This window comes from Ailuropoda melanoleuca, chromosome 1 (genome assembly GCF_002007445.2).
Source record: "Ailuropoda melanoleuca isolate Jingjing chromosome 1, ASM200744v2, whole genome shotgun sequence".
Lineage (NCBI taxonomy): Eukaryota > Metazoa > Chordata > Mammalia > Carnivora > Ursidae > Ailuropoda > Ailuropoda melanoleuca.
Window position 1 is genome coordinate 65,257,245 of NC_048218.1, and position 17,787 is coordinate 65,275,031.

The following is a 17,787-nucleotide window of genomic DNA, read 5'->3' on the forward strand; positions in this document are numbered from 1 at the left end:
CGCCCAGGAAAGCCCTGCCCCAGCTCCCAGACTGGTCCCAGTCAGCTCTGGAGGCTGCACTGCTCTGGGGAGGTCTGCGCTAGTCATTTGGTGGCCAGAATAAGGATGAGGCAAGGATGGGGTCAAACCCCTGCCCCAGCGCCACACCCTCCTTCCGCTTAGCCTTCTTTCAGGGGGTAATGCAATTTTCTTCCACCCTGTTTACTACCCTTCGCACACACAGGCATTTGAGAAAAACACTAAGCTCTCCTTTAACGTGTGGGAATTTAAAAGTACAAACTATCCACAGTCAGGACAGACCACACGTCCTGTGTTCAGAACATTTTACTTGGCAGCCCCTGTGTTAAGTGCTTTGTATGTATCACCGCATACAGTGTCCAGCACAACCCTCCAAAGTAGCAATCCATAGTATATCCCATGTCATGCAAAACAGGCTCAGAAAGGGCAAGGAGCCTGCTAAGGAGCCACGGCGGGGTATGGCAGAGCTGGGATTTCACATTTTGACCATGTAGGCACAGGGGAGGCATGCCCACAGTGGGCACGAGGAGGCTCTACCTGGGGAAGCAGGGGCTTTCGGGGGGCAGCGGGGGGGGCAAGCAATGAACAAGGGCGTTCAATACGCACTTTGTCACGTGGCCTCTGAGAAAGGACAGTATGTGGAAGTCGGCATATTGGGCCTGCGGGAGTGCTAGGAGCTCCGCTGGGGGGCAGGATGGCCAGGACACCAGGTCCCAGAGAAGGGTAATGTTCTCAGAGGCATGAGATCTCTGGGCATCTGGCTGGGCTGGCTACAGCAGGGGGTCCCAGCTTCCAGAAAGAGGAGGAGCTAAGAGGTTGAATGTTTGGGTGCTTGACATCTGGGTAAAGGCAGAGCCCTAGGGATTTGAGGGGAGGAGGCTGACATGGGATATTTAAAGCCCAGGAAAAGGGAAGGAGGGATCCATCCCAGGTCTCCCCAGAAAGTAGGTGATATCTAGATCCCCAGATGCTGTCCTGGTTGGGGAGCACGAGGGAGCAGGTTTGGCACCCCTGGTAACCAAGGCAAGAAGAAACTAATAGGTAAATGCCCAGGTGCTCTCTGTGAACCTCCCTCTCTTATCTAAAGGCCCCGACCCTCAACTCTCCACCCCACCCAGTCTCTGGGCAAGGCAGCAGTCTCTCCACTCACCTCCCACTCTTCCTCTCCCTGGAGGTTCCTCCCTTCAGCTCCAAACACTAAAGCCACCTTTCTAAATACACATGAGGCCACATCCACTCACGCTCCATAAGAACCTTCTAGACATCCCCCCTGCCTCCAAACAAAACTTGGCCCAGAAATCTACCCTCTTCCCAACCTAGTCCCACCTACTAGCCAGCCTCCCCTTTGCTGCAGCATTTCCCATTCCCACCAGGAAGAAGCCAGCACGCTTCGTCTCTTCCGCTAACACTGCTGGCGCCCCACTGGGAGTGCCTGTCTGTCTGCCGGCCCCAAGAGGTAAGAGCCTAGACTTGGAGCCAGGCTGCCCGGTTCATCGGTTCAGCTAGATCTAACCTGCATGTCTCAATGTGCCCATCTGCAGAATGGGGGTGACAACATCAGTGCCTACCTCGTAGTGCAACTGTGGGGATTCAATGAGTTAACACAACTGAAGCACTTAGAACAGAGCCTGGTGTGCGAGAGGCACTATTCACAGGTCTCCTCTCAAGGGCAGGGTCTGTGGCTACTTCATCCTGGTTCCCAGTGCCTAACACAGAGGCGATATTTGCTAAACAATTCAGTCCACCAAACTGGACACCAGGACCCAGGCAAAGAGAGAAATGACGCTGACAAAAATAAAGCCAAGTTAGGGATGATGATGAATTTTGGTTTAGGACAGGCTGAGTTCCAGGAGGTGGAAGGACACTGACCAGGAGGACTGGTGGACGGGGACCCATGATGGAGGTTAAAGCAAGGAAGAAATGTTAGGAACCCTGCACTGTCTGCTGAGTGACTTTCAGTCCCCGCAGGGCTGTATCGTTTTTTGTTCCCACAGCCCCTGAATGACCTTCCTCCAAGACCACCGAAGTCCCCATTCCCCAGAGGGATGGGGCTGGCCGAGGGGGTGGCAGCAAGTAGGAGAAGTCAGGGTGGCATACTCGAGCTGTGTGTGGCTAGCCTGGTACCTTCTCAGCTTTTGGGAAACCCAAGGCTCCCAGCCTCTGCACTCTACTGGGGATGAGAATGCCCACACCCACACATGCACCCAACTGCAACTGGTCCTCCCAAGCTCACTTGCCCTCAGCCACTGCCCTGCTCCCTCGAGGCCTGAGCTGCCCCTATTAGGCTAATTCCAGCCGGGGCTGTGGTGACCTAGTGGGTCTCAGAGCTGGTAGCTATCTGTTTACCGCCTGTAGTAAATGAGTAAGTGCCCCCCCCAATCATTCCAGGGCCAGCCTGGGGGATGGGGAGGGGCCTCCTAGCCCAGGGGCCCAAGACACCCTCTCCTTCTGCAGTGGACCCTAAAGAGGACCCTAGGGGAAGTGGGCTGGGGCCGTCCACATCTCTTTGTTCCCTCAAGAGAAACCAGGTCTAGTCTCTAAATCTGGGTTTAGGGTGATTTCCCTTTTACCTCCAAAAGATACAGAGCAAAATTAAAGAAAAACAAAACAAAACAAAAGACTACAGGCGAATGCAGGTTGGAACCTGTCTTACAGACTCGGACACAGCCTCACCTAGATGCCACTGCTTCCTCCAAGGAGAAGCAAAGAGCATCCCCAGGGGCTATTCTGCCACCCCCATAAGCTCTCACCTTCCCCCACACACACCCCAGGATCAAAGCAGAGAATGACACCACTCCAGACGGAGCAGGAGTTCCCTGGAGACCTGTTTGCCAGTGAAATCTCCCCAGAGGCCTCGGAGGGAGAGGGTTTAAACCCACCCGACAACGGAAGGCAGGTGGGAAATAGGCAGGGGCAACAACACCCCACACAGGGAAGATGTCAGCTGGTGACTAACTGGCTTTTCTAGGCCATTGTCACCAATGCTGGAGAAATATTCCACTTTAAAAATAAATGTAAAGCAAAATCCAAAATTAACTCTCCCCAGATAACCCCTTTCCAAAAAAGACCACGCCGTAATCCACATGTGGCCATTCGCGTACAGTTTAACCCAAGGACGTCACTCTGTCCTGGATAGGGATACTTTCCAGGCCTCAACCGCACACATCTGGCGCGTTTCCAACTTCCCAGCCCTCAGATGGACCCCAATTTCCTCTAGGTGTCCCCAGAGCAGGAGGGCTGCAGCAGAGCCCTTGTGCTTCCTGCCCTGATCTGAAGGTGCTAGAAAAGAAGGAACTTCGAGGTGTCTTCGCCACACAGGCTGGTAACAATAAATGCATACAGGGAGTCACCAACAACATCATTCCTTGACTCTCAAGGAATCAAAGAGTCAAAAAAGAAGTAACGGCAGTTAACAGTGCTGGACGCACGTTGCTATTGACCTGCTGTGTCACTTGGAGCAAATTCATTCATCCATCCCACAAATATTTTTTGAGCACCTACTCAGGCACTGTTCTCATTTACAATCGAGGTGGCGGGACTCACAGAGGCCAGTGAACACTGCTGAGGGCGGGGAGCAAGGCCACGGGTGTTTGCACGGTTTCCACCCATTCGCAAGTGAAACACCAAGTACGAAAGACAGAAAGGGGTTAGTGCCCATCAAAGGGTACTTGCATGTCGCCGCTGGGGGCCGCAGCACATTGAGTGAGATTTGCGGCCCTGCTAGGGTGGCTCAGGCGAGCACATGGTGTAGCAGTCATTTCCCAAAATATTCCTGCAGTTATTACAGCACCGTGCTCAGCCATTTATTGAGCCACGTTTGGGGCTAATTGCCGGGGATAAGAGCAACATAAATATACCGAGCCACAGCCTGGCCTGACAAGATTTTATACACCAACCACCAACCAAGTTTTCTTCCCATTACATGCCTGCAATAATTTTCAGTGGCCATCACTCTTTACTGAATCACCACAATAAACCCTTTCGATATAAACAACTCGCCTTTCGATACAGCCGTAAATCAGACTCAGTGCCATCTACATGACCTCTCTGCTGAGGGAGGGAGGCTCAGGGCGGCAGTTCTCGGTCCTGGTTCGTGTTAGACTCACCCGGAGCATGACAGCGTGCGGCTGCCCAGCCCCCTCTCCCCGGTCCCCCTCCCCCGCGAGCCTGGGTGGGTACCGGGCTTATATAAGAACTCCTAGGCGTGCCTTCACTTCCCACACATTAAGCTCCGTTGGGTTTCTTGAGGTGAACCCACCCAGAGAGCTGAAGGCTTAGCCCTGGGAGTTGGAGGTGAAAAGCGGAGCTGACACGCTTTGTACTATATGGCAACCAACTCGAAGGAAGTTTAGAATGTGCTAGGGCAACTGCGATTCTGTGCGATTGCTTTCAAAAGAAGGGAGAGCACTCTATGGAATCTGTGTGGTTATCTGTGCCCGGACTCCTGGCGAGTCTCTGGGGTCTTCCCCACACCTCACAGCGGGAAAGGTGGAGGTGGGGAGGCCTCAGGGAGCAGGAAAGATGAGAAGAAGACAGGGGACTGAGGGTGGGGTAGAGTGGGGGACAAATGGGCGCAAGGGCCCTGCTTGACGTCACCAGACAGACCAGTAGGAAATCCAAGAGAGGAAAGAGGGTGTAGAAGAAAAGCAGTGTTTTCTGAGGCCAAGACCCCAGGCACATGGTCCCCCCCGCCAGTGGAGGACGAGCCTGCCCTGGTCCAGGGAGGGAGCACTGTGAGGGACTCTTCTCTGCCAAGTCAGAAATCCCTGTGGAACCTGAGAATGGGAACTGTCTGCCTTCTTCCCACAATGCTGGGCAAGTAGGGCCCAGACAGTCAATAGCATTCAGTAAATATTTGGATATTAAAACAGACAGACCCCTGCCCTCGGAAAGCTGTCAAGTGGAAAGATAGATACACCTGCCAAGACAAATTACAGACCAGTGTAAGTGCTACAGGGAAAAAGAAGAGGATGCTTCTAATTTAGATCCACAGGGTCCAGTGTTGCAAAGGCGGGGCCCCTGGAGGGGCACAAGGCTGCCCTGCTCACCGGGGCTCAACTCTGGCACAGCTTCCCCCGCAGCCTCCTCGGCTGAGATGTCGGGGCTGAGGCACGGCCTGCTGGTGGTACCCACCGGGAGCCAGTCAGGGGGGTGGATGGATCCCTCCCACACAACAGGGTAAAATGTTCACAGGAACAGGGCCTTGGCCAGAGGAAGAGTGGGGACCTGGCATGCTAAGTAAACAAAGAAATAACTTTCCCATCCCCAAAAGAAAATGTGAAAATAAAAATCTTGAAATTCCACTTAGCAAAAAATGGCACTGGGGTAGGAGATAACATTTTCCTTTAGTTTTCTTGAGAAGAGGGACAGGGGAGAAGCGGATGTGAAGCAAGATGTTTGGGGTACTTTTTAAGATGCTGATAGTTGTGAGGAGCTGGGCTTTGAAGATACTGTAGGGACACCCTAGGAAGCACTAAACTACACATCTACTAGATGCCACTCTCCAGAAAGACCCCAGGTCTGACCTCCAGGGTGTACCAAGAAGTACCCTGACGTGTACCCAGCGGCCTCTCCCCTCCCCTCCCCTGTTCTACTTATGCCACCATAAGAGTGGATAGGAGGAAGCCTTCCCCGAGCTAAGTTATCCTAGCATCACTTCCGAGCCCTCCCCTGGGTCTCAGTTCCTATCACACATCCATAAAACCACTCAGGAGCTCTTCATTGGTAAGTATCTGATCCCAGGCACCCCCTGAACACCTCAGGGCCGCCTTCCCTCGCAGAACTGTAGGCTCAGGAAATGACAACTCATTGAACGCCCATCTGAGCCCAACACCATGAAGGAAGGAAGGCCATCACAAATAAAACACCACGCGTTCCAAAACCCAACCGAGACAACTGCCTGACGACAGCTGTGCCTTCTCTAGCTTCTGAATGCACCACGGAGTGGATGCAGGGCTGGGTCCAAATGTGAAAAGAGCACTGGCTTTGGAGTCAGAGATCGGGATTTATATTGCAACTCCTAAACGAAATGACTAGCTGTGTGACCTAGATGAGATCACTTAACCTCTCTGAATCCCTACTTCCCCCTCTCCAACATAGTATCAGCAACACAGGTCTGGAACTAGGAGTGCATTACCTTGTTTCAGCCACCCAACATCAGATCCTATCAATCAGGAACCTATCATCCCCAGTGAATGGGAAGGAAACACTGAGGGAGGCAGAGCAGCTCAGCTAGGGTCACTGAACCAGGGTTTTCTCCTGGGCCTCTGGGCCCCAGAGCTCACGTCTGTGCCATCCAAACCCATCACCTCCTCGGAGCAATCAGGAATAGCAGGGGAGATCACACATGGTAAAGTTCTTTGTTATTTATAAAATGCTAATCAAATGGGAAAGTGAATCTTTAAAGAAAAAAAAAAGGTGGGGGCGCCTGGGTGGCTCAGTTGGTTAAGCATCCAACTCTTGGTTTCGGCTCAGGTCATCATCTCAGGGTCGTGAGGCCCTGCATCAGTTCCGCACTCAGTGCAGAGTCTGCTTGAGATTCCCTCTCCCTCTGTCCCTCCCCACTCCCCCCGCCCAATCAATAAATAAAATCATAAAAAAAAAAAAAGTGAGTCTTTTGGCCAGTATTCGAGCCACTGTCTAGGCAACAGAAAGCCATACATACATTTTTTTTTAAAGATTTTATTTATTTATTTGACAGAGAAAGAGACAGCCAGCGAGAGAGAGAACACAAGCAGGGGGAGTGGGAGAGGAAGAAGCAGGCTCCCAGCAGAGGAGCCTGATGTGGGGCTCGATCCCAGAACACCGGGATCACTCCCTGAGCCGAAGGCAGACGCTTAAGGACTGCACCATCCAGGCGCCCCAGAAAGCCATACGCTTTTAAGTAGGAAAAGTTTTAAAAATAGTTACACAGATAGATAGATGAATATATCATATGTAAATTATACGTGTATTTATAGAGATGTATTTTTTAAATTTTTGTATATTCCGCTTCATCCCTCTTGTCCAGCAACCACCACTCTACTAGTGACAAAGGTATCAGGAAGGAGTGAGGAGCCCAGGCACAACGAGGTTCTGAGCCTGCCACCTGGTGAGTCTTGCACCTGCTGCATGTCTACCAGTAATAGCCTCTCCCCTTTCCCGGTATTCAAGTCAAACCTGGGTTAGAGTCCCCACTTCTCAACTCTCAATTTGGATTCCCCACAGGAAAAGATCCTGAGACAAGGATTTGAGTAGAAGCAGTTTACCTGGAAGGTGACCCCAAGAAACACTAAAAGGGAAATGGGGGAGTGAGACAAGGTAGGGAAGAAGGCCCAGAAAAAGGGAATGTCATCAAGCCCGTTACCACTGTGGGCAGCAAGAGCCGACTCCTTCCTTGGGATGGGGAGCCAACGTAGAACAGGTGTGCCAGAGTGAGACTCCCCTCACCCCAGGGGCAAGGGAGCTGGGGTATTCCTCCACCGGTACACAACGGTCATTGGCTGAGAGCTGCGCTGGGGCTGGAAACCCCCAGCACTTCCGACCTGCCCCACGGGCAAGCAGAGAGGCTCAGGGACCGAGAAAGCCCTTGAGTACTGACGGCTGGCAGGCGTGGAAATATACACGCCCAGGGAATATGGGTGCACGCTGCACCATCCGCTATGTCACTAGCTGTGTGACCTTGAGGAAGTTACTTACCTTCTCTTATTTCATTGTTTGAGGACTGAAATGGGGATAAAAATGTCTTTCTCATAGGGATGATATTACAATTAAATGAGGTCATGTATGGAGGGGATTAGTTCCGTGTTAGGCTCGTAGTAAACATTCAGTATATACTCATGGTTTATAATCGATAATCTTTAAGGACTTCCTCCTTTGGGAGGGTTGAGGTGGGAAGAAAACAAAGAAAATTGGGGGAAAGAGGTGCCTGGGTGGCACAGCGGTTAAGCGTTTGCCTTTGGCTCAGGGCGTGATCCCGGCATTATGGGATCGAGCCCCACATTGGGCTCCTCGGCTGGGAGCCTGCTTCTTCCTCTCCCACTCCCCCTGCTTGTGTTCCCTCTCTCGCTGGCTGTCTCTATCTCTGTTGAATAAATAAATAAAATCCTTTAAAAAAAAAAAAGAAAATTGGGGGAAAAAGGATGACCTAGAATGGCCCATCATGCACTTCCCTGTGGGCAGCCATGCAATCAGTACCTGAAGTGAAAGTTTTAGAAGGACATTCGATGGACCCCAGACCCACCAAAGGTCATTATACAGAGGCCCAATCTGCTCCAATGTCTAATGACAGCAAAACAAACAAACAAACAAACAAAAAACCTAAAAGAAACTAAACCTAGATTAAAGAGGCATCTTCCTGGTCCCTTCCATCAAAACCCTTTATTTTATAAAAGATTTCACACTCAGATGGGGAATGAGACTTTAAAACAGGCAGCCAGCCAGTGCAGGCTGAGAAACCTTCTTGAGGGAGAAAAGCCACCAAACAAATGCCCCCATCTAGATTACTTTGCTGAGGCCTATCCCAGAGACCCGTGCCTGAGAAATTTCCAGGCTACTCCCAGCTCCTAAAGCCATGTATCCTAAAGTGACACTAACACTAAACAAACACTATTTAAAAAAAAAATTTTTTTTTAAGATTTTTCATCTATTTGACAGAGAGAGTGAGAGAGAGCACAAGAAAGGGGAGCTGCGAAGGAAGAGAGAGAAGCAGACTCCCCACTGAGCAGGGAGCCTGACCCGGGGCTCGATGCCACGACCCTGGGATCATGACCTGAGCCAAAGGCAGACGCTTAACCAACTGAGCCACCCAGGCAACCCCCAACAAACACTCTTGACCCCTGTTATGTTCCTTAAAAAACAGATTCTAGGGTCAAATATGTTTGATAAAAGCTTCATGCGATATCCCCCCTTGGCAAATTCTAGTGCGTATTATTATATATAAAGCTTTAAAAGTCCTGCTGTAAAGAATTCTATTTAAGCCAGGATTTCCAAAGCTCATCTGACACAGAAGCAAATGTGTGTAGGAGAAACGTCTATTAACATTCCTCCAAAGGACACTTAGAGTCTGGGCTAATGGCCATCCTGGGTACTAGGACCCAGGCTTTGAATCCCTTCCCCCCCCACAGGGCCTAGCACAGTGCCTGGTATACAGTAGGCACCTAATAAACAGTTGCTGTCTGATTGAATGGGGAGAAGATTGAAAGAATGACTTAATAATGGTTTTCAGACCTGTGAAGTGATATAGTATCAGCAGTGCCAGGCGACTGCTCTCCGTTTCCAAGAAGGCACATGTTTTAAATTGCAGCAGGAGGGATTTTGGAAGCCCTGCGCAGAGTTTAGGATTGCAATCCACCAAAATAGGCTTCCAAGCCAAGCTGCATCGCTTCCTTCTGTGGAGGTGTTGGTCTAGCACTTCGGCACAGCATAGTCTGTGTGCAGCCGTCCACCCACCCCACCACCCATTCATTCACTCATTCAAACCCTCACTGAGCACCTACTATGTGCGGGGCACTGAGGTCCCTGAGGACCCCTTCCAAAAGCCAACTGGGACTGCAGTGAGCTGTGTGGTAAAGCCCAGGGTCCCCCGCGGGGAAGGGAGGGGGGCCACCCAAGTATGAGGTCAGGAAGCCTCAAGCCCAGAAGCAACAGCTCATAACCCACTCAGAGCAAGGAAGAGGAGGGAGGATCTCACGCTGACACATGAGGCTGGCCTGAAGAATAAAGCCACTACTGTCTCCCCGTGTTTGTTTGTCTTTCCCCCTTTTCTGGTAACTACATCCCATTGTTCCCAGACAGCATCCCTGCCCCCGCTTCCCGGCCTGTCCCCATACTCAGAGCTCCAATCTCCTCTGGCTTTCCTAAAGCCTTTCTCCTCCTTCAAACCATCTCCTAGTTCCCTACTTCTTGCCCCACTCCTCGTTCTCCCCATTTGATACATCCGTTTTGGACCTGGGTGTCCTCGGTATTTTTTGTGTCTGCTACCAGACAAAGGAATGAATAAACCAGGACTCAAACCAAGGTCGATCTTTCTGCTGAACACCCCCCCAGCACCACCACCAATGGTGAGCCAGATTGCTTTGCCTCAGATCAGAGGCAGATGATGGGAAAGGTGGGGAGGAGAATATGAGTCCAGGTCTGGGGCATCCGTCCCCTCCTGTTTCACCACTACCCGTCGCCTTCCAGAGCCGCATCCTCCCATCAGCACGTACTGGCCAGCCCCACCTGCAAGTCTCATCAGGTCTGCAATGATTTTGCTTCTTTTTTAAAAATTTTTTTTATTTTTTATTTTTAAGTAATCTCTACACCCAACATGGGGCTCGAACTCAACCCCGAGATCAAGAGTCGCGTGCTCCACTGACTGAGCAGCCAGGCGCCCCTGCTTTTGCTTCTTTCAAACACAGCCCGACACCCCAACGGACTTTAGAAGACAGTCACGTGGAGGCCAGGCACTAAGCCACAGACTCCTAGGGTTGAGGGTGACCTGAGCAGTAATCTTGGTCAATGATCCCAAGCCTAAGAGTTGGTCAAGATCACCTGGCGAACTTTGAAAACTAGATCCAAGCTGTCTAACAAAACACATCCAATGCTGGACCCCAGGCCAGACCTCTGAAAGCAGAAACATTTCCTTAGTAACAAGCGTGGCTAAGGCCAGCCAGTCTATACTTGAAAACCTCCACTCCCACACTGCCGACCCCAGGAGGCATCTAGCTTAATGGCTGCAGCCCCAGAGGCTAGAAAGGTTTCTCCTACCTTGGAGCTGAAATCTGTCTATTGTTTCCACCCATTTGCCCCAGCCTGGCCCTTGGGAGCAACTAAAAATAAATTTAGTCCCTCTTCTAGTGTCTGGCAACAGGGGTCCCAGCAATAATGTCTTGCCCAGCTGTTTTCTTATCCTGCTACAGCCTGCTCTCCTCCCAGCTAAATTTCTCCCAACTTTTCAAATGTCCTCTCAGAAGTCAAGCTTTCCAGTCCCCTTCCCAAGCTGGTCACCTTCCTCTGAATTCCAGAATCAACCACAGTATTTCAAAGAGGGCCTGAACCTTCCCATGAATTGGATGCGTCCATTAACCTACCCCAACAGCCTGCTGGTCTTTTCAAACTGCCAGCCCCCTGTGTAGGCTCACTTTGAGCACACAGTTCATTACCTAGAAACCCCCAGATTTTGTTTGCAACCTTTAAAGAGAGATCTTCCTTGTCCTACATCTGGGAAGTGCCCTGAGAAAAACTGGGAGGAAGGGGTGGGAAGTAGGGCTAACTATCTCCTTGAAGTTTTGGGTCTGGGAGAGAACATTAATGCTGATCCCACCCTCTGTTAGCTAGCTGCCCCCACCTGATAAGCATGGATGGAAGAAGGGTGTGCTAAAACATAACTTACGTAATGGCACCCAAAGGTTTTACAGGCATGAGTTCCTGGAGTAAACTATTTCCAGTCCCAACACAGGCTGCCCTCGTGGAAAGTAAACGACCAGGAGGTGGACCCCCCACAAGATACATACAGTTAACTGAGGTGCGGGGCGGGCATCACGGACAGGACATCTCCCATAAAGTCACAGAAGTCTCCCATCTGGCCTTGCCCAACACCCACTCCATCTCTGGCTGGGACGGAGGTGGGCGCCCCTTTCATACCTCTTAGGAGAACAAGAGGCCTGGCCCAGTAAGGGCCACAGCCCTGCTTCTGCTGCTGGCTGCACCTTCTGACAGATGACCTGTGGCCAGGGCCCATCTACGTGGGAAAGTTTCTGTCCAGGACTTTTACACTGATTTTTATTTTTTTTTAAGATTTTATTTATTTATTTGAGAGACAGAGAGATAGCCAGCGAGACAGGGAACACAAGCAGGGGGAGTGGGAGAGGAAGAAGCAGGCTCCCAGCAGAGGAGCCTGATGCGGGGCTCGATCCCATAACGCCAGGATCACACCCCGAGCCGAAGGCAGACGCTTAACGACTGAGCCACCCAGGCGCCCCTACACTGATTTTTAAAACTTCTCTGTGACATTGGGGAGATTCCCACGATGGGGCTCAAAACATTGTCTGTGTCGTCTTTAGAGACAAACAGGAGCACACTGTTGTGTGTTCGCAGCACACAGACCTCGCGCTCCTGCTCCAATCAAAACTTAGACTGAATTATGAACACTGAACATTCCCACAAATATGGAAGCTGGTCATTTTGTTCCTCGGCTGGGCCTCTGCCCTGCCTGAAGTCCTCCCCATAGGAATCGAGGCCCCCCTGGGATCTGGAAGACAAGCCCCTACCCCGAAGCCCTGCTCGACCTCACCCCCAGAGGCTTCTGCTTCCCTCCAAACATCCCTACCCTACTGCACAGAGAAGGAGGCAACATAATTAAAAACAATCAGCAACGAGAATTGGCAAAAACAATTAGCCTTGAGGTAAGACAAGCAGACCCTCCTTGGCTTCAAACTCAGAGCCCGCCCCCCAGCCCAGACTGCTGCTGCTAGAGTTCACTCAGGCCAGACCTCTCCTGTCCAGAAATGTGGGTGACAGGGGAGATAATTGGTGGCCGGTGATTCCCAGCCACTGAGGTGGAAGTGCGCCCTCCTCCACAGCACCCAGCGAGCAAGGAGGGATCGGCTGTCGGTGGCATGCACGCGGTGGCAGCCACAGTGACCCACCACGCAGGCCTCTGGGCCGAGCTCGAGAGCAACGAGGCAGCTCTTCAGTGGGGCTCACTGGGCCGCTGAGTGAGCGGGCAGCAGGAAGAGTCTTCAAAAGGGAAGGATAGGAGCCCTGTATTTCAGGGGAGCTGACCACTCGAGTCTAGCCCCCAGCTTCGTTAGGGAAAGTAGGGGATGTGCATCCAGGATACCTCCCGAGGAGCCAGAGGTCAAGGTCAGAAGGGCAGTCAAGGCCCAAAATCAGAAAGGCAAAGGGCTACCACCGGAAGCCAGCTACCGGCCAAGAATAACAGGACAGAGCTGCAACGATCTCCTTTGGCAGTCAACACAAAGGCTTCCCCCAGCCCACCTCCATGGCTGGGGTCAGCCCACGCAACAGATACACACACAGAGACACGTGTATGTGCACACGGGTAGACACACCCGCACACACACAGCAGTTGGTTCGCGCTCTGCACCCCCACCCCCTCCATCCCCAGCCTCCTAGCTACAGACACTCACACGTGCTCACAGTCACAGAACATCACCCACACAGCGCCTGTGCCTCTCTGATCTCTGGGACAATCGGTGACAGTCACTGGTTCAAACAGGCACAAAGGAATAAATGCAGGAAATCACTGAGTTTCTCTGAAAGGGTCATGGGGGAAGAGAGGAAGGAGGTGAAGATGGGCAGGGGAGGAGGATGGGGCATCCCACACCGTGAGGGCAGCTGATCACAGCTCTCCCAAGCTCACAGGGACCTGCACGGGGTCAGAAGCTTCTCAGAAACCACGGTCAGGCAGGCCTGATGCAGCTGCAGGATAATAATATCCCACATCTGAACAGGACTCTACTTTTCAAAGAGCTCGCCCATCCATTATCACCTCCCGGAGTAACACTGGCCAGGGGAGAGGCTCGTCTCCGGAGGCAGACGACTGCCTGCCCCCACAGGGCCCAGAGGTATTTTCTCCAAAATGATCTCTAATAGCCAAGCATATGTAATGGTTGTGTGAGCGTGCTTGCTTGTGTGTGAGTGCGTGCAGAGGCTTCGTGTAGCAGAGTGGGATACAATCAAACAAAAATGAGGTTGCCATGGCAACAGGCTCCAGCATCATTGCAGCCCTATTAACACAAGTGAGGAATGTGTTTGGCAGATGCTCGAGTGTTATTTATGGTATGGGTGTAGCAAAGGGACTTCTAACAGGCAAAGAAGGAGAAAAAAACAACCCCGTGACGCTCCTACTGTACCCCACGGAGGAGACGACGGTGAGACAAGAGCACAGGCGAGGCTGGGAGGCTACAAGCAGGGAGTAAGAGATGGGGAAGCAGCACAAGCAGGCAGGCAGATGAGAAGAGAGGAAAGGTGGGCAGAGAGCAACAGGGGACTGGAAGGGGGGTGGAGGAGAAAGGACGTGAGAGAGAAAGCAAAAGGGGAGGGGGGTGGATACTGGGGGAAGAGCTAGAGCAAAAGATATAGGAAGGGAAGAAACATCATCCCCCAAAGAGGGCTGTCTCTTGGTTATCTTTTGAGTAAAAACCCTCAGGAGGCACTGGTTGAGAAACCAAGTATTTCTCCTCTTAATTGGAGCAAAGGACAGAGCCCCAAACATAAGAGGGGATGGGGAAGAAGAAACTACCCAGGTCGGATAATGATGATGAGGATGTGGACTGTGGGAGCAAGGGGGCCAGCCCTGCAGCAGCAGAAGTGAAGAACACAGTTTACCCAGGGCCTATTATGTACCCAAGGCACCGTGGGGGGAGGGGGATTTCTAAAGCTCCACCAGTAGAAACCATGCACTGCTCCCCCACTTCCCTGGACATGTGTCTTTATCAAAGAAAAGAACAAGGCATCTGATGCAAGCCATCCTCAAACACCTGCCGCTCTGAGTAATCTGAGGCAGAGGTTAATGCTGGACTGTCCCACCAATAGTTCCCTACCATCCGTCAGGGTTTGGTCAAGAAACATAAATTTTCTATCAGGCATAATCAAATACAGTTTTTCTATGAAGCCAAATAGAATGTTTGCATTTCCTTGTGCTGGACCATTCCTAACAAGCTCTGCTGTCCTCAACGGAACAGAACGTGAGAAGTTAAGTGTAAATCCACCCAAAAGCCTACAGCCAAGTCTAAAGACCACAATGGGTAAAAAGCAGCATGAGTGGGAAGTGGTGAAGGTGGGGGAGAGAAGGGAGGCAGATTTGCCAGAGAAAGAAGGGGAGTCCATCAGACAGTCCCTCTGCTGTGGCCAGGGCATTGTCAGGCTAAGATGGGGTTGGAGCACCCCAGGACCAGAACTCCTTTCTTGGGATCTGACTCCAGTCTGTTGAAACCACACATGTAGGATGGCCTGGGGCTGGTTCAGAAAAAATACCCTGAATGATCCTGGAAATCTCCGCTTCTGCATGTGGATGACATGCCCTTCCCTCTGTAGACAAGTTACAAGCATTCAAGCAACCTGCCTCCCACCCAAGCCAGGAACAATGCCCAAAGATACCATATCCATGTGATAGCCTCGGTCCTCAGGTCAGAAGGAGCCGGAGCCTCTATGAGCACTAACAATAGCAGTTAACTTTTTCTTATACAGCACCTCTCAGTAGGTTCCTCTCTCAAGTTCAAAGCTGATCTCTTAAGATTTTTCTTTCCTGGGGCACCTGGGTGGCACAGCGGTTAAGCGTCTGCCTTCGGCTCAGGGCGTGATCCCGGTGTTGTGGGATCGGGCCCCACATCAGGCTCCTCCGCTATGAGCCTGCTTCTTCCTCTCCCACTCCCCCTGCTTGTGTTCCCTCTCTCTCTGGCTGTCTCTATCTCTGTCAAATAAATAAATAAAATCTTTAAAAAAAAAAAAAAAAGATTTTTCTTTCCTTCTGATCCCAATTCAGAAAAACTTTAACTAAGCTTCAACAGCCCCACCTACTCCACTCACTGGAACACAACCAAATTGGCAAGCAGTTATTAAATCCCTACTAAGTACCCTAAAATGTGCTAGACAAGGGAGAGAGGGTGGAGAAGAAAAAACATACATGACAGGAATCCTGCATCCAAAGAGCTTACATTGGATGGGGAGCAAAACCAATGGGCACTGGAAAATAAGTAAGTGCCCCACTCTGTGGCTCTGACTCTATTGTGAACCATGCAGAAGAGGGAGAGGCCAGTGTGGCTGGAACGGAAGGAGGGGCTCCTGGGAGGAGGTGAGGCTTGGCACAGAGTTTGAACTGGAAAGAGCATACACCATTCTCTCATTCTCGAGAAAAGAACCGGGGGCCCAGAGAGGCTGCAGATCCTCTTACTCCCAGTCATAGAGTACTTTGGGAGTGCAGCTAGATTCCAGCTCCCTGAAGCCCATACTGGTGCTATTCCCTGTGGGGAGAAGGGTACCACACCCAGGAAGCGGAGGCACAGGAAAACCCCTCAAGGAAGATGCAGTACTCAACAGGATCAAAGTCTGAGAAAAGGCATCAGAAGTGGGGAGAAGGAGGATGGCAATGCCAATGGAATATGATTAGAGGTTCTATCAGAGGATGCAGGCACCCGGAAAGAGGTGTGGGCTTCATTGGGTCCATAGTTGAGAGACTAGCCTGGATCACGGGCTCACTTGATTCTTATAGCTGAGCTGCATGAAAACAAGTAGGCTCAGCACGGGTCAATGGACGAGGCCCACGGAGCTCCAGACAAGGCCACTGTTAAAGGAAGCAGGTGAGCATGTCCAAGGGGCTGGTCTCATCTGAGATCAGAAGAGCAAGCACACCTCTCTCCCAGAAGCCCTCAGTGGAGTCACCGGTTAATCAGGCAGGGGTTTTATTTCCTCCAGAGCCCACCGTTCTGAGTGCATGGAAGCAGTCTCGGCAGGAACAAAAAGACCCCACCACAAGCAATAGCCAGGAACACCCAAGGAAAGGGGTCACGTCACCCAGCACTAGCTTTTTGCTCAGGCCATGGGGGGAACTACCACACACCTCTCAGAGGCTCCTTCTAACCTTTGCTGAAGGCAGCTTTTTGGCTTAGGGCACTTCTGTAAACAAAACAAACTTGTCTGTCCTCCCTCAAGTTCAGGGATATCTCCAGCTCCCCAAATCCCCAGCCTCAGACAACTGGCAGGGTTATCATTTCTCCTCCTTGAGACTGGGCAAGGGGTGCCCAGGGGCTCCCCTCCCCAACCCTCTATCCAGGAATCCTTAACAATGGAGGAGGGAAAGGCTGCTACAGGGTCCAGCCACTTCTGTGAGATGCCTTTTATATATGGGGCAGGGGAGGGAAGAGGGACCTCTCCATAGAATTTTCTCCTCCAACTCTCCTTCCTCACTCATATCCCCACAATAGTAGCTACGTGTCTTCTCCGGGGCAAGGGCATCTTCTCATAAAGGAACACGCTGGGGTTCAGAGGGGGTTAAGAGGCTCCGAAGACACCACAAACTGGCACAGCCAAGTCTCTCTGGCTCTTTCACCACTTTAGAAAGGGTGATGGGTTGCTTCTCTTTGGAGTCAGGCCAAGGCCTGCCCACCCCACAAACTACAGTCCCTGCGGCCAGGTGGGCTCCTACCTGCTTCAGCAGGAACTGGTCCTGGGCGTTGGTGCGCAGGGCGATGGCCAGGTGGAGGGCAGACAGGAGCACACCACTGAGTACCGCGGCCCGCATGCGCACAGGCAGCAGCGTGTAGATGGTGTAGATGAAGAACACGGTCCACCAGATGCCCTCGGAGGCGCTGCGCGGCTGGGGCAGCAACAGGCCCACCACCTGGACGGCCAGCACCACGGCGATGAGCGCGTAGCAGGCCAGGCCCATGTGGTCCTGGTGGAAGGCGGCGCGGTTACAGAGCACAGCCATGACGAGGATGACACCTACCGCAGCCGCCAGCACTGCCAGGTAGGGCAGCTGGAGCGGGGGCCGCGCCGCGTGGAAGGCCAACATGACGAGGCACACGAGCACCAGCACGGCCATGAGCATAGTGAGGCTGCTCTGGTTCAGACGGAAGAAGTAGCGCTGGTACAGCCGCTCCAGCTTGTCCGACGGGAACTTCTTGGAGCGGAATATCTGCAGCAGCGCCAGGCAGCAGGCACCCAGCGACAGCACTGCGCCGGGCCCCGCGCCTGATTCTGCCGAGCTGCCGCCATCCCCGGACCCTTCGTCGCCATCGACGGCGCCGGCCTCCAGCTCGTCCACCGCGCGGCCCTTGCCCCGCC

General features: G+C 52.1%; 1 protein-coding gene across 1 annotated transcript in view; it reads right to left on the reverse strand.

Annotated features, from left to right (window-relative positions):
* Window positions 1-17,782, reverse strand: part of ADCY5 (adenylate cyclase 5) — a gene marked incomplete at its 5' end in the record, with an annotated part of 143,088 nt that extends 125,306 nt beyond the window's left edge. The window contains one exon of the mRNA XM_034670712.1: window positions 17,147-17,782. Within this exon, the coding sequence (XP_034526603.1) occupies window positions 17,147-17,782 (636 nt within the window). The remainder of the gene's footprint in view (window positions 1-17,146) is intronic.
* Between the last annotated feature and the right edge of the window lie 5 nt (window positions 17,783-17,787).